This window comes from Nicotiana tomentosiformis, chromosome 12 (assembly GCF_000390325.3).
Source record: "Nicotiana tomentosiformis chromosome 12, ASM39032v3, whole genome shotgun sequence".
Taxonomy (NCBI): domain Eukaryota; kingdom Viridiplantae; phylum Streptophyta; class Magnoliopsida; order Solanales; family Solanaceae; genus Nicotiana; species Nicotiana tomentosiformis.
Window position 1 is genome coordinate 10851286 of NC_090823.1, and position 17984 is coordinate 10869269.

A 17984-nucleotide genomic window follows, 5' to 3' on the forward strand; every position below is an offset into this window, starting at 1 on the left:
TAGGAGATGTGGTGGTGAAGCACAGCTACAAGGAGACGAACAAAGTAGCTGATTTGATGGCCAATGAGGGTGCAAGCAAAGATTTTTTTGGCAGTACAAGATATGTGACAGTTCCTCCGGTGTTTGCAAATCAAGCTTTTTGGGCAGACATCTCAGGAACTGTTTTTCCTAGAAGAATTTTGGATTGTAATATTAATACTCTTGATCACATCCCAGGGGCAATCTCATACCCCCTGAAAACAGTGATACTGTTTTATCTTAGTTGGTGTATATATATATAATCATTCAGTTAACCAAAAAAATTATTCTTAACCAGAGGTCTCAACTTCGGCTTACCCCAATATGCTATTTCTCGACACGAATCCAAATTTGGCTAGGCCACAATGCGGATACAAAACACCTAGATATAGGGAAAAAACATAACAATGCAATATTTACAAAAAATTTACAAAATCTTAGCGGGATTCATTAATTAACATTTTTGGCAATTAAATATTAACATATCATAAAAGCTTCTGCTAAATAAAAGTAATCCAGCCGAGAACTATACTTATGTTCTAAAATATTAAATTTTGTAACTGAAATGGGAATACTCCCCAAGTCATTAAATTCATGTAGAAATGACACCAAGTAGTTATTTTAGAAGGTTGCTATTTAGCAATTAACCAGTATGTCTGCGTGAATATAACCCAATAACGAGATTATTCTAGCAAGCCTTTCTTTTCCCTCCTTTCGGCATTCACGGGCTATAAGTTATGTAAATGTGAAAACTTCTCAGTTTTGTAGATTAAATATAGCTGCATTTAACAAAACAAAGTCATTAAAAGGCTGAGAACTTTCACCTTTTAAGTTTTATATATGCTCGATCCAATATGTTCTTGCTTGAAAATTTTGAAGTTCCGGATAGATCAGTAACATTCATTTACACATAAAGTACATAAAAAAGATGTAAAATAGTAACATGTAAAATGAAACGGAAAGTGTACAATATTTGAAAAGTAAAAACGATTGAGCTGTTATATTCTTTTCCTGATGAATTAGACAGGATTTCTCAACACCAAGTTACTCTAATAAAAGCTTCATCGTAAAACATAACCAGAATTCATTAACACCAGAAGACATTTTTCCTTGTCTTGGTAATAAAACGCAGATAACCCTACGTTCTTAAAGAAAACGAGCGTAGAAGACAAATCACAACAGTTTTTTTTTTCATGTCTTAGTAATAACACAACTAAATAACACAACTAAATGACACTACATTCTCAATAATAATTAAGATAGTAGAACAATAACAAGAGTTTAAAGAGATGACTAGTTCACTGCGTAGCTTTCACATCAACATTGGAATCAGGAGGTCGCTCACCACCTGCCAAAAATAAAATGATAATTACAACTAAGAAAAGCAGAGCAGGACAGACACAAAATAAATTTAAAGCATCAATTTTCTCATCATTTGTCTGTATATAAAACAATTTGGAAGTTCCAACCTGCACAAAGCAAACACCTTGAAGGCTTGACCAGAAAATGCAGACCTTGCGATCGAGATAGACAAGTTGCAACGACAAGGGAGTTGAATGTTTTAGGTATAACATTATTTCGATGTGAAACAAGACTTATGTCCTACTAACGAATTTTCCAAAGGAACCTAAATATACTACGAGAAAACAGACTTTTAGTTATGACCCACGAAGTCGCCACAAAATCAAGGGTTTTTCGTGGCGATATATAGTTGCATGACAAGTAAAGATTTTAGACCTGAAAAGTCGCCACATGTAATCGAGACTATAGGCTAAATTTTTGTCCACTGAAAATGAAATATTTTGAAATATTAGGCATGGAAAATTTTCGTGGTGACCTGCTGAAAGCCACCACAGATAGGCAATTGGGGTGACCTAGTCCCTTCGTTTGGTCCTTGTTTCCAGTTAAGCTGGAATCGTTTCACTAATGCAAGAAGCTCTTGCAATGAATCATGCACTCTTTGAGAAATTTATAACATCAGATTGCCTAGGTTAGAAAACCACGAAAACTGAATGAGTTCAAAATCATTTTTGGAAGAAAAGAGAAAATGAGATGGGAAGAGAAAAGCTACACATTCTCTTAGTTCTACTCTTAAATGAATTGTTTCTTTTCTTCAGTAGTAAAGAACCTTGGCATCATCAAGAAGGAAAAAAAAGAAAGTAGAGATCTTTCATTTGGTTCCAGGAGGGTATAATCATGATGAAAATGAAAAAAATAGTTTATGGCAAGGACAACCTCAAACTCATAATAAAATGAGAAATTTCAGGCAAAAGACAAATAGAAATACATATATTTATAGCAAAGATAGGGAAATGTTATGAGGAAAGAGTTTTTTAAAAAAAAGGCAGACCGATACACAAAGTATCCCGCATTCACGTAGGATCCAGGGAAGAGTCGTATCCCATGGGGTGTGATGTAGATAGCCTACCCTAATGCAAGCATTAGTGGCTGCTTCCACGGCTCGGACCGTGATGTACAGGTCACACGGAGATAACTTTACCATTGCTCCAAGGTTCCCCTTCAATTTATGAGGAAAGTGTGTTCCTAAAAATTGTTGTTCATGGGAGACTTGTCATGTTTCTACCTGAACAACATCAAAATTGCCGTTAAAAGGGATTTTCTAATTCATTTCTTAACACAACAAAAAATGACAACAAAGAATAACACATATCACAACAGCATTGATCAGTGTAATCATGTGAATTCTCTCATAAACAAGAATATTCGCAATGGCCATTATAGTTATGGTAAAGTGAAAAATGTAGATACAATTCTTAAGTACTAAATTCCCCAGATCAATTTGACCATAATGTGAAGAAAGAGAGTAAGTCTAAGTCTATAAGATCCTCGAAATCTTTACGGTTCTTTTTTTGTGTATATACTATGAAGTGTTGTGTACTCTATATCATGACTTTTATCAATGAAAAGTTCATAAAAGACTTATTGAGAAATGTCTGCAAATTGGTGATGGTCGCTGGTATATTGTTGGGCAAACTAATAGAAACATACAGTTGATATAAATTAATTAAAATGAAATTGGTATTTGGGGCAACCACACTCGCCACCAAATGTATGCTACAATAAACCAACAAATACCCGTGACGACATATGATCGCTGCTACAGAGGTTTATTTGTGGCGACTAGGGCTGCCACTGAAAAGGAATGTTCTTTGTGGCGACCAATGTCGCAGCTAATATATATTATACAAGTCGCCACTAAAAGCTACTCAACTATAGCGAATGCAAATCGCCACTAAAGGTCATTCGAGGCAAGTTTTGAGCTTCAGTAGTGACTTAGTTGGCACAAAAGCCCTCATTTCTTGTAGTGCAATTAGACAAGGTAAGGTCAGAGACAACTAAAAGAACCATCAACAGTCAAAGACATGACACTCAGCTGCACCCACGACTTTTATGCACATGGACATGAATTTTCAAGAATCTCAAGTCTCCATCAAAATTGGGGAAGAGACCAAAGACTTCAAAATGCCTTTGGGAGTTCCGGTACCGACCAAACAAATATATCCACTAAGCCAGATCAAACTACGAGTATCGAAATAGTCCAAAATGCCAGTTGCTTGGGAAGCCATTTTGATAGAAGATATTCTACAAGGATAATTTCACTTAAGTTAGTCTTTGATGAGCTAAAAGATCATGGAGATGTTAATTATTTGTTGTTAAACTTATCACCAATTGGACTTCTGATACTTTTTTGGGTGACCCAGAAACTCATGTGGCGCCAACCCTTACTGCAGCCTATAAAGGAAGCGAAGCTCTTAAAAGTGAATTAGATAACATCCTTGTTGCTAAATAACTAAAGATCAGAATGCATCTATTTTCATTCCTTCTCTCATTTAACAATATGGAAAGAATGCATGATGTTGGTTGGGCCCGACAATGAAGATTTGAGCAATTATCCTTTTGGTGTACTGGATGTTGCAGGCAAGCGCACACAATAATAGCAACATAATTTTTACAATATTAGCAATAAATTTTGGCATATTCGAATATAACAGATCCAAATGGAGTGAAATAGTTGTTGTAATTTGTTGTGTAGAAAAATGCACATGCATAAATCAATGGGTGGTATGCTAGAGAAAACATACACCACACACCTCCTCCCACCCCACCCCACACACCCCAAAAAAAAAACACGCCGGTCAGTGCAAGAAAAACCCCCACTAGGGACAAGGTAATCCTAAGAGGGCACAAACATTGCAAGTTTGTATATACTTAGCATAATCATATTGCATATATAGGCATTGTAAGTAACAAGGGAGAAGAGCATATTAAAAAATTTACCTTTACCGACAGATGGTTTCTTAAGCCTGCAAAATCTAATACGTCTGTCTCCATTAATTCCCCACCACGCCGATGTTTGAAAGGTCTTTAGAGCATCAGTTGTAGCATCATCAGCATCTCTGGCTTGAAAGGTGATACGACACCAAAACCCAGCAGCAAGTGATGTGTTACAGTCAAATTTTTGACAAATTCGTACCTTTTATTCTAACAAATAGAAGAAAGCCAAATTAAAAGGGACAGACAGAATAACATTTTTCTCCAAGGATAAGGCAATTATATAAGAAATTTTTCCTTACATTCTGTGAATTGAAATCGCCAATGGCCATACGAGACAGCTCGGTATATCTTGGGATGTTCTCGAAACCCCGTTGTGGATTAATTGGAGCCACCATACGAACCCCCAATGGCAAATCCAAATTGATATCAAAACCCTATTTTGCATAATACACGAACAACAAAAAGGACAAATCAAAAAAAAAAAAAAAAAGACAAGTAGAAAAAGCATTGGTGTGGTCTAGTAGTCAATGAATTGGAACGAGAACTACAGGTATAAGTATGAAAGGAGGGCAGGGTACGCACCTCGCTCTCATCCACCTGCCGATTATATTCCTCCCGAAGTTTCCGGGACATACTGCGACCATCGACATACATACCATAATCGTGATCAGAATCAGAATCGGAATCAGCGACATTTGAACCTACTCCATTACTGCTCTCCTCTTCCAACTTTTTTTCCCTCGGCCATCAATCTCTGGAGGTGCCATCTGCAATCGGAATCGGAAGCTGCTGAAAATGTGAGAGAGATAACCCCCATTTTTTTGTGTGGGGGGAGGTGAGGAGGTTTAAAAGCTTTTTATTAAAGGTACAATAAAAAATTTAAAGTTAAAATTATTTTAATTCTGAAAAATATCATTCTTTTGGAATAAATTAAGAAGGATATATTACTACATAACCGTCCAACAATGTGGCCTTTTGATCAATACAGTGGTTGAGAATCATTATGTATTCTAGCGGAGCTTAAAAAATACTAGGTAATTTTTTTCTCATTTATTCATATAGTTACCTCGTACATGTTGCTAGTAGGAGGTATCAGGTATCCCGTAGAATTAGTCGAAGTGCGTGCAAGCTGATCCGAATATTACGGTTATAAATAAAAAATAAAAAAAGTAAAAAGGATATGTACATAATTTGAAACCAAGGGAGTATTATTTTTGCTTATAGTTTATTATTATAGATGAGAGTGTTTTTACATTATAATTAATGCTTTTACTAGTATATACTATTTGTTTTTAATTAAAAATAAGTGTAAACCTTATTGAATATATTTTTTTTGTTTCATCGATATATAGAAGAAGTGTAATTTTTCTATATAATCCATCAAAAACCTATTAAAATTAACTCAAAGCATACCGAACGAAATCGAAATGAATGTACTGCTGCGCAAAATGATCTTCTTCAATCTACGAGTTCGAAGGGTAGAACAAGGGAAGGTCAAGACTTTCCTCTCGTTACTTCTTTTATAAAAGATCATTAGAAAGGAAATAACCCGCTCAATCCCCAAACACCAGCCGCATTCAATTTTTGGGCTCCTTTCTGTTGAAAACTACTAACAACTATGTGTTTGAATTATCTAATAAAAGACGCCAATTTCAATTCTTTTACAAATTGACGATATATAACTTATTTAACGCCTAATAATGTAGAGGGTAAAATAGATAATTGACCACCAAAAGTTTGAGAAATTTAATCGAGTGATTTTATGAGTGCAGTATGCATAATTAAATGACTTTTCATTTACAAACAAAAGTAACATAACGTTGCTAAGTAATTTTCAATAGTTGAGTGATTATTTGAATAATTAAGTCGAGATACCAACGTACCCAAATACTAGTATTATAAAGTTTTGCTCATACTATCAAAATCAGACACAACGGAGGAGGACTGCAGTAGTAAAACAAATAACACCCGTTACAAACAAACTATCTTCACATCCCTAGTCTTCTTATAGTAATTAAATTCATTGTTAGTCTTTGCTGCAAATAGTAGAATTGTTGTATTTTTTTTATCAAACACGTCCACTTTATATTTTAAAATTTTAATCATAAAAGTTAAATCACAAGTAATAAGCAATTTCTAAATGAAGAAGCTCCATTGGCCCAATAGCAAATAAACCATGCTCACATATTTCAATGAAATGGTATCAATTTGGCACTTTCAAGTTTACATAAATAAACATATCCCTCTCCATCCAATAAGTATGCAATACAACATTGAAGATATTTCTCTGGGACAAATTTGACAGCCAGGACAAAAATGCGGCCCGGTGCATAAGGCATCAGCTTCCGCGGTTCGAACCGTGACCTATACGTCACACAGAGACAACTTTACCGTTGCTCCAAGACAGCCAAGCCACAAAAAGGAAAAAAAGAGTAATGACAACTTGTGACACTGAATGATATGAACCTACCCCAAAGATAATTTAAAACTCAGCAAAACTCTTTTATCTTTTTGAAGAAAAAAAAGAGCAGTGGTTAAAATCTGCTGGTTATGTCGGCGTCGCCCTTACTATTCCTCAAAGTTTTGTCTAAACGAACTTGCACAAAGTTCTGCGTACGCTACTGTATCCCCTCACAACTGCTGTGAAAATGCCATATATATCACATAGGAGAAGAGTCCTTCGGTGATAGCTAGGATCATAACCATCAACCTCTGCCTTAAGCACGAACGAACAATATGGACTTCAATGAGCAAAGATCAATGAAATTTTCTGGGAGAAATCCCCTTAAATTGAAATTTTCTTTCGGACTATTCAGCAGTATGTTGTTTGCAGCCCTTAGGTCCATAATGCTGGGAGCTTCGTTTTACATTCTTTCTACAAAGGTAACAATAATGATTTTGGCACGCCCAGCAGAATATGTGATTGTTATTGCCAACCTGTGAGGGTGACAACAAAGGAAAACGGGGACGACTTAGCTACTATGTTAAACAGAAAGAAGGAAAATGAAGAGAATATATCTGCTCAACGGCAGGAAAAACTGTAAGAAAGTAGACGATGAGAAGGTTTCTGCATTACTTACTGTGCCACCCTTTCCCCACTTATAGACAGATACAATACAGTAAAGAATGAATAACTGAATATGAACAACATTATGAGTTCTAACATAAACTCTATAGAGAGAATAAAAGTTCATATGCTAATTTCAATAGCTCGCCATAGAGAGAATAACTTTCAATGTTTTTTCTCATAACACTAAGCCATATATCCTCTCCATGATGATGTTAAACACCTTCTAATAAACAAAATGGAGAATTTAATCTCTCTGAAAGCTCAATTCACGGTTCAGAGAGAATAATCAACAACTGCATTAACAAAAAGTATATGAAGCAAAAAGTAGTTCACAACTTTCTCTACGTTTGAGTAGCTTATAATAGGTACAACTATTGGAAGTGGATATTGCCAGACAAATAAGCCAATATAGTGAAGTATTTCGAAAGCATAAAAATCTGAAACAAGTTGTGTAAACATACTTTTATGATTACCAACAATGCACACAGCACACGCACAAACTAGTTACTCCTATAAGTCAAACACCGGTTACAGGGCAGGGTAGCCCAGAGCCCGCGTTCACGCAAGGTCCGGGGAAGGGCCGAAATCCAAAGGGGTATGATGTAGCCAGCCTACCCTGATGCTTGCGTCAGTAGCTGATTCCACCGCTCAAACCCGTGACCTATAGGTCACATGGAGACAATTTCACCATTGCTCCAAGACTCCCCTTCAAAACACCGGTTACATAATCATTTAATATGACAACTATGGGTATGACCATCAAAACAGTTAGAGAATCATTTAATATGACTATGGGTATGACCATCACACTAATCGGGAAAACGTGGGCGAAAAAGAACTCAACTAAAATCATCTCTAGTTATAGGCAAGACAATTAACAGGAGAGGCGCGATTAGCCAGACACTCATAATCTCATTCTGCATTAACATTTCAACTTCAAATATGAAGCGGTCCGAAACAACGGCTTTAAGAAAAAAACATTGAGAACCCGTCTTACCTTTGCATTCATTTGGCCACAATTAGGGCATGGATGACCATGATTAGCATGGATTTGAGCTTGAATCTGACCAACCATTTGGCGATGATTAATCCTCTCTTCCCACATCTGAATTGCTTCTGGTGGAAAAAGTTCACATTTCCCCTCCCTTTAACAAGAAAAAGCTCCTCAAATTAAGCATATAAATGAAATATCAAGGTCACAGACAGAGGGCATACGATACGTGAAGCCATTCTACAGTCTAAACTTGTACCAAACCTGAAGTGCTCATATCCTTCAATTTCCTGATTACAACGATAGCAGAAATATGCTCCACAGTTATCGCACACCATCTTATTGCAGCCCTCGGTTCGCGAGATAGCCATCTTACAGGAAGGGCACTGCTTCGCGGAACGGTGAATTTCCTTCATACTGAGAATCTCATTGATTATTTCTTTCTCACGGTGCCTTTGGTCATCTTTCAGTTGAGATGAATTCTGTCGCTCCTGATGCAATAGATTAAAACGGACAAGAGCTAAATATAAACCTCCAGATAGATAGGTTATGAAATAGAAGAACGATGGTCTCAAAGTGCAAATATCATTAACATGGAATAGTAGAGTGTAGAAGGAGATCCCTATCAGCTCTTCCTTATAGTACTAGAATCCTGGGGAAGACCCTCACAGTATTTCCAATACGTTGTAAAAATGTTTATGAACCAGGCTACCTTAGGGTTTAACCTTTTAGACTACTTTGTTGTGCCTATTTTCTATGGCCAAGATCTATTGGAGGAAGAACAGGAAATTGGCACCTAACTTATCATATTTTCAGCATTGTGGGCCGTTGGAAGGTCGTAGAGGGGAACACAACATAACATCTAAAGGAATTGTCCATGTTGACAATTAAGGCCTTTTCGTTTTCGGCCTTTCCATTCTTTATCAATTAATCGAGGACATGGAAATCCCTAATAATAATTTTACATGAATGTACTTCCGTGAAAATTGTGCTTCATGATTATATCAAGTATTTTACTGAATGTAAGCTACCCTTGATTAAACAAGATTATAAATGATTACACAGACGGTGCAAGTAATAGAGGATAAAATGAGATAAGGTTGATTGAAATGGTTTAGTTTGTAGACCTCCATAAGCACTGCTATGTAGGCGCGACAATACAATGATTGAAGGTGATAAAAAGGGACAATGTACACTAAAAACCACAAAGAGAGAAAACATTATGAAAGCAAAGAATCCATACAGGCGATACCAACTAGTTGGGATTAAGGCTTAGTTGTTGTTACTACACTTACATTAGGTTTGGACCGTTTGGTATAAGGAGATTTTTATGCGAATTAGAGATTTGTATATCTCTGTAGAGATAAGTTTGTGACTTAGAGAACCTCCAATTCTATAAAACTCCTAAGTTTACTTAAAAGACAAATTCTTTAGTGTTCGAATGAAATGGAGCTAAATAGAGCGAAATGGAATCTTGCTAATTTGCGTTGAGGCATAGTTGATTGATTGGTTGATAGTGAAACTTAACCAACATCTAGAGGAGGTAAAAGAAAATGTGTAGGACAATCCTTAACATAAGCTCTTCTTTTTAGTAATAAACAGGCCAATCTTCGTAAGGAGAAGAACATAATGAAGTTAAGACAAGACAAATACCTGCAAAATACGAAGCTTTATTTCTGGTGTCATGCACGTAACTCCGACATGACGCTTCTCTTTGCATAATGTACAAAAACTATAGAAGCATTTTGCACATTGGGCATGCACATCTTCATCCTCGATGCATACTGTTTCGCATCTTGGGCAGTAGCATACATCAGACATTGATTCCAACGTTTTCTGTAACATCAATGATTCCCAACGTTCAAACTCCACTTCACCGAGTAACCGCTTTAGCAAACCCGGAGGAATCATACCTCCACATTTTGCCTCAGGACACAGAAGCTTACTGATTGTACCTTCCTTGACATGTATATCGGAGTAAGTTTTCATGCAACTCAAGCAGAAAAAGTGTTGACATGGCAGCCTCACAAACTCCATACCTGATAAAAACAAAAGCTTCAGAACCCACTTATCACTTGAGAGGTTATTGGATATCCAATTTCCTATATGTTAACGCCTAATGTGCACAAGGGGAAGAGGCGGGTATATCTCTGTGTGTGTGTTCACGTATTTTCTAAAACTGAAAATGCACGCATTCGTACACAGAACAGGATGGATCCTACGATGGGAAGAATAACTGTAAGAATCAAGTTAAACCACAGAATGAGCAGAGATAATAATAGAATGTTGTTTTAATTGTTTTCCTCAAACAACAACCAAGGAGATACAACGGGGCAATGAATATTAAAGATAAGCATATGAATCCACAACCTTATCTTCCTTATAGAGATAGAAATATCAGAGAAACGTGGGAGTCTTAACTGGTTACCACTTCCAAAGGTGGCAAAACAGGCAGCAAAATGTTCAATACCATTCATGAAGAAGAAACTCCTCGTTACCAAGAAGGTGGAATCGTAAGTAAACTTCCTCCTTAACTTGATGGATCAGACAACTTCCAATCAATGATTGGACTGAAACCTTGTCGGTTGACTTTTGGACTCAAGTTTATTTTTTAAATTCCAGGGATATTAGGGCTTTGTACAATATACTATTATAAAGAAAATAAAGCACAAGATTTCGAAAATACCAGGAAATTCGCTGAAACATATGCAACACTGATGAATGTTTCTACGGAAATTCTCATGGCGTTGTTCCTCGTCATAGTTCTTGAGTGAGGGGATATCAACCTCTGGTGAGACAGTTCCTGAAATTGCTCGGCGATCTCCAATATGACTCTTGGCACAAAAACCTAACTTTATTTCTTGATCAAACTGAAAATGAGAAAGAGAAGAGCTATGCAACCATTCCACCCACTGGTATATAACCTCTTGACCTAATTGTTCCTTCCAGATTGAATCAAGCATGGAGCAAAGAGAGGAAATTTTTGCCGAATCCAACCACTGGACAGAGATTGTAAAGTGAGGAGCAAGATGGCTCGGATATGATTTAGGTAATAAACATGTTAACACAATTGGTGGTAAATGCTCAACTTTGAAGGAGTATGAGCACTCAGGTGAACTATCCTCTGATATTCCTAGAGCACCAGAGGAACTTAAATTTACAAACACCGTCAGCCCATCAGGAACTTCAATATGTATATGAATCTGCAAATTAGCACAAAATGAGCTTTGGTTTTTCAGAGTAAAGCATAGTTTATGAGTTTATCAAGGCACTACAATACCTGAAAAGATCGTAGGCCATTTTGTCTATCAAGAATGAATACATTGTCACCATAAATTGATTCCAGCACTAGTAACTGCAAAGAACCATGTATAATGTCAAATGTGCTTTAAATAAGCAAATGAAAATAAAGATGGAGAGGGAGATACAGAGAAGAGGATTTTGTATTTTCTTGACAATTAATTATCTCAATACACCACAATATGGCACACTGACACTCACACAAGTTAAGCTCATATTAGCCATATCTCCACAAACATATTTACAAATGAGAAAGAAAAAGAAACAATTTTCCCTCTCACACAAGATTCTTCAACTATTTGTCATATACTAGCCCAACCATAAGAAACCTAGGACATGCTAATGCAAGATGCAATTTTTTAACCATCTTCCACTCATTTCGAATTGAACAATGACAAGGTTCATTATAACTTTTCCACATCAGATACGACTTCACTGCATTGAAATCCTAAAACCTATACCACAATGTGAGAAGCTAGTTGTCAAGAAAGATATTTGACTAGACACGGAGTTTAACGTGCTAATCTAACTTATACTCCCTCTGTTCCAATTTATGTGATACTCTTTCATTTTTAGTCTGTCTAAAACGATATCTTCTTTATATTTTAAACTTTTCATTTTACCCTTAATGAGATGATTTATAGCGATACAAATATCTATGGCTTGTTTAAGACGACAACCATTTGTTCATTTTACCCACTCATTTCGAGTCGAATAGTGACATGTCCACATCATATACTACTCTCACTGCATTGTAATCCTTAAACCAACACCACAACGTGAGAGGCCTAGCAGTGAAAGACGGCACCTCTTTTGTGGAGTATAACATGTTTTTTTATGACGGTGGTACCCAGACCAGCTTGCACGCACCTCGACTACTCTATCGGGTACTTGCTACTTTCCACCAGCACAATGTAACGGACTTAGGCAAAAGGACATGATTTGAACCCGAGACCTATGGTTCTCCTCCCACTTCATTAACCATTATGCTACACCTTAAGTGCGAGTTTAACAGGCTAATTTGACTTACCGTACATATTTAGTAATAATAATTATAAAATATTAAATTTATAGTCGATAGACATCAAAGTTTAAACTTTTTTAACATAAGGATATAAGGCTTTACCTCATCTTCCTGAGCTTGATCATTGATTCTAAGCTGCTCAGCCGATAACTCGGGCTCCTCAGCACCCAATTGCAGCTCCTCTAGCCGTCTCCAAATACAATCAACATCATTATTATAAAAAACAGGCCCCTCAACTTTCACTTTCTCTACACTTTCACCACTCTTTTCTTCCTCTTTAGCACTTTCTTGTTTTACAATATCTACTTCATCCTCTTTCTTCTCGAAGTTTCCATTAACCACATGAGCACGCCCATTCTTGGATACCCTTTTGGAATTTTTGTGATTCTGAGGCTTTTTTTGGTCTTTTGGAATAAACTCTGAAATGGATTCTTGTTTTGAAACTTCTATTGGATCAATTGGATTTTGATTGAGAGGAGATTTGATTACCCAATTTTGATTATTGAATTGGCGACGAGAATTATGAGTTGGTTTTGATCCTTTGCGACTTCCCTTTGAACTTGACATGGAGGAAAATAAGCTTTAATTTTACCAGCGAAAATAATTGAATTGGTGGCAGAGGGGCGGAGTGAAACACAAGGCGGTTGCTATTTATAGTATTCTGAGCCTGACAGTTGAGAAGCGGCTGTTTTTTTTGGTGTCTGCTCCTCAACCTCATTTTAAGCAAATCAATTTGGTCTAAAATATCACGGAATTAGGATTTTCATAATATAAAAAAGTAAATATAGGGTCGAATATAGAGTTCGTTTGAATTAGCTAATTGTAAATATCTAATAAACTTGAAGTGCTGAAAATTAATTTTTAAATAAGTATTTATATGTTTGGATAGAAGTGTTGAAATTGATAATAGGCAGTTGATGCGTTTGATAAAAAAAAAATTGATAAGCTATTTTTTTTTAATTAAAATGATTAAAATACTCTTAAAACTTTACAAAATATTATAAATTTAAAAGTTTCTTTCTAAATAAAATGGTGAACAACAAATATGGAATGAAGAGAAAAGTTAAAAAAAAAAATGGAAAAAAGTATTTTGTGAATTATAAAATATTATTAAGGATAAACTAGTAAAAAATTTGGTCAAACTAAAAGTGCTTATAAGCTTAAAATCATAAGTTGGAATTGACAAAATTATGACTAAAGGTTGATTTTAGCTTATATGTACTTAGCTCGTGAGCACTTTGAGTGTTTATCAAACGCGTAGATAAGTCAAAAGATGCTTATAAGCCAGTTTGACTAAGTTATAAATTTAGCCAAATACCCTCGTAGCCTTTTGGCTATGGATTCAACTAAATCATAACTTACAGTACAATAAGTTTAATACCAAAAATCTTAAAAGTTGAAACCATTAAATTTAAATTATGAATCCACCTTTAAGTGAACACACGAATAAGTTAAAGAAAATTTAACATATATATATATATATATATATATATATATATTCAATCTTATTTGCACATTCTAATAATTTTTAAATTTTGAAATATATTTATTTTTCCAGACCCACGGGGTGGGATAAGACTGGGTATGTTGTTATTGTTGAAACATATTTATTTTATCACACACGAACTCTCCGATTGTGATTGTGTGTGCTTTTAAGCAATAAGACTGCTTGCTAAACGAACTACTCTTGACGAAATGCCCTACTCTAATAGTTGTTCTCTGTGATGTATAAGTAGTTTCTCAATTTAGTTGGAAAAACTAAGTTGAAAACTAAATTTATTTGGTGGAAACCAAATGTAAAACTAAATGTATTTTCCTACAAATAGGACCTCTTATTCCCTATTTGGAATATACTCAGAAGAAGAATAAGAAATTTTCCTTCTTTCTATTACTCTTTTAGTTTATATTTTGATATCTCATTTTTATTTCATAGCATGTTATCAGCATAAAGGTTCTAACCATTTCCATTATTATATTTTCATATTTTGTTTCAATTTCACTATATCGAATTTATTAAAGCTTGAATTTGTGGTATTTGATTTTTTCAAAGAATTATTTATCATGTGTCCTTAATGCTGAAAATACACCTCGAAACGAAAGGTCCTGAAAATACTAGTGTGCAAGAAATGAAGCATCAAGTAAGGATAAAACAAAGGCTATGACTTTCCTTCGCCATTATCTCATCGAATGGTTAAAAACTAAATATTTAACCCTGAAAGATCCATTTGAATTATGTAGTAGTTTGAATGAATGATATATCCACCTTAAGACAACAATATTGCCAAGAGCTCGGTATGAGCGGATGCACTTGTGATTATAAGATTTTAAAACCGTAAGTGAATATAATTTTGGTTGTATTCAGAATAACTTACCGATTAAAACTATATGGAAAACTATAAATGATGAGTGTCATACCCAATTTTTACCCCAAGAGATATATATGTTACGTATTATGTGTGGGTTAAAGAATTTTTCCAATTAAAGTGATAATTTGAAATAGGGATTATCTTATTGTTAAGAATCACCACTTGAAATTGATTTTTGGTGTTCCAAGTTACCTTTTAATTGAATCTCTAGTCAAAGGAAGGTTTGACTCTATTTTTATTGGTCTGCGAAAATAAAGTTCGGGTAAGAAATTTTGTTGACCCTGGAGAAGGTGTGAGGCACTCTCTGAATCTCGTGGTTCTAGCACAGTCGCTTTATTGACTACAACTTGGCTTGAATTAATTCGGGACAAACTGTGTTTTATTTGATTTCCATGTTTTACCCAAGTTCCCTTTTATAACATGATTATTAGAATTATTAAATGATATTTTGAATAATATAAGTTGTCGTAACCACACTACGCAAGCGAATACGTGATCGAGATAAAATTTATTAATTTTGTCATAACAACGTTACGCAAGTGAATCCGTAGTTATAACAAATTAAAGAATTATTAGCACGTTATTACTTTTGAAAAAATTACTACATTTGAGGAAAATAATTTTGAAATTTATTAAATATCAACTATCGCGATACGCGAACGAATTCACAATTTAAAACTTTGGATTAATTAAATTAGAAATTAATTAAAGCTATTGGATATGATGTGCTATTAATGAATTAATTGAATGTTATACATCATGCTACGAAAATGAGTCCGTGAAATTAAAGCGTGTCTACTAATAGCCTAGCGTTTAAATTAATTATTAAGAAGACTAAATTGTAAAGTTATTTTAATAAAAAAAAACTGATTTTTATTGAGATTATTTGAGTTTAGGCAAGCTTTGATGTTAGACAACAACAACAACAAAAACTCAGTATAATCTCACTAGTGGGGTCTGGGGATGGTAGTGTGTACGCAGACTAAGGCTGACAAGTGGGTCGGTCCAGAACCGGGACCGGTCCGGGACCGCGGGCCAAACGACTAAACGGGCCAGGACCGTTTGGTCCGGTTTTAGCGGGCCTGGTCCGATCTCGTGGGCCGGTCCTATGATTTGGGCCCGTTAGGCCCGGAATCGGTCCGGTCCCTTAGCGGGCCCAACGGCTATTTTTTTTAAAAAACAAAAAACTGTTAGGCTGTCAAAAATAGTCGTTGGGCTGTCAAAAATAGCCGTTGGCTATTTATGAAATAGCCATTTAGCCCCTCAACTTTGTTTTAATCCCAAACTTTTTATAATTACATTTTTTCCCTAATTACACTTCGCCTGGAAGCGGTGATGAGCAAGTTTTATTTTCGCCACCACCAACGGAAATTCCTCCGGACCTTGAAGGATTTATGAAATTTGTAAGAGATACCATATAAATTACTATGTAACTTGTATTTTGGCACATCTTGATTAGTTTCTTTTTCTTCTCAATGGTGGTATTAGCACCTTGTTGTGCTCATTCCATAGGGGTAGGAAGACTAAGAAAGATATTGCCATGATTTTTAATGCTATAATAAAAATATAACGCATTGATTTGAATATCTCTTTACAATATTTTTGTTCTTTTATATATCTTAAGCTATACATATAGTATAATATAGTATAGTATAGTATATATATATATAAGCTTATATTTATAAGCTTATGCTATATATACATCTTAAGATATACTATATATACTATACTATATATACATCTTAAGATATACTATATATACATCTTAAGATATACTATATACACTATACTATACTATATATACATATTAAGATATACTATATATACATAGTATACTAGATATACTAAATATATATATAGTAGATATACATGTATATATAGTATATCTTAAGATGTATATATAGTATATAAATAGAATATATCGAATATAACTTATATATCTTAAGTTGTATATATAGTATATACTATACTATACTATAATATATATACATCTTACTATATATATTATATATATCTTAAGATGTATACTATCGAATATGACTTATATACTATGTATATATAGTATAGTGTGTGTATATATAAGATGTATATATAGTATAGTGTGTGTGTATATATATATATATATATATATATATATATATATATATATATATATATATATATATATATATATATTAAGATGTATATATAGTATATAAATCGAACATAGCTTATATATCTTAAGATGTATATATAGTATAGTATAGTATATATATATATATAATCTTATATATATATATGTATATCGAATATAGCTTATATATCTTAAGTTGTATATATAGTATATACTATACTATACTATAATATATATACATCTTACTATATATATTATATATATCTTAAGATGTATACTATCGAATATGACTTATATACTATGTATATATAGTATAGTGTGTGTGTATATATATATATCTTAAGATGTATATATAGTATATCTTAAGATGTATACTACCGAATATGACTTATATACTATGTATATATAGTATAGTGTGTGTGTATATATATATATATATATATATATATATATATATATATATATATATTATAGTATATCGAATATACTATGTATATATAGTATAGTGTGTATATAACTATATATATATATATATATATATATATATATATATATATATATATATATATATATATATATATATATATATATATATATATTAGATGTATATATATACTATAATATATATACATAGTTTATATGTCATATTCGATAGTATACATCTTAAGATATACTATATATACATCTTAAGATATATATATATATATATATTAAGATGTATATCTTAATATATATAGTATATCTTAAGATGTATATATAGTATATTTTAAGATGTATACTATGTATATATAATATAGTATATATAT

At 33.9% G+C, this 17984-nt stretch overlaps 1 protein-coding gene and 1 long non-coding RNA gene across 5 annotated transcripts; both read right to left on the minus strand.

Annotated features, from left to right (window-relative positions):
- Nucleotides 1-1047: 1047 nt before the first annotated feature.
- Nucleotides 1048-5151, minus strand: LOC104107389 (uncharacterized). Of its 4 annotated transcripts, none has more exons than XR_011412767.1 (5): nucleotides 4897-5151; nucleotides 4614-4748; nucleotides 4318-4521; nucleotides 1488-2602; nucleotides 1048-1366 (listed from the first exon to the last, which is right to left on the minus strand). It is a non-coding gene; the product is annotated as an uncharacterized lncRNA (long non-coding RNA). The 4 variants fall into 4 exon arrangements; XR_688791.4 differs by having other exon boundaries at nucleotides 2369-2602; nucleotides 4897-5140; XR_688792.4 differs by having other exon boundaries at nucleotides 2447-2602; nucleotides 4897-5139.
- A 1317-nt stretch (nucleotides 5152-6468) lies between these two features.
- LOC104107388 (uncharacterized) lies at nucleotides 6469-13405 on the minus strand. The gene is made up of 7 exons (XM_009616174.4): nucleotides 12802-13405; nucleotides 11656-11730; nucleotides 11062-11578; nucleotides 10029-10414; nucleotides 8640-8866; nucleotides 8382-8529; nucleotides 6469-7251 (listed from the first exon to the last, which is right to left on the minus strand). The coding sequence occupies exons 1-7, from the start codon at nucleotides 13264-13266 to the stop codon at nucleotides 7123-7125; spliced, it is 1947 nt and encodes a 648-aa protein (XP_009614469.1). The 5' UTR covers nucleotides 13267-13405; the 3' UTR covers nucleotides 6469-7122.
- Between the last annotated feature and the right edge of the window lie 4579 nt (nucleotides 13406-17984).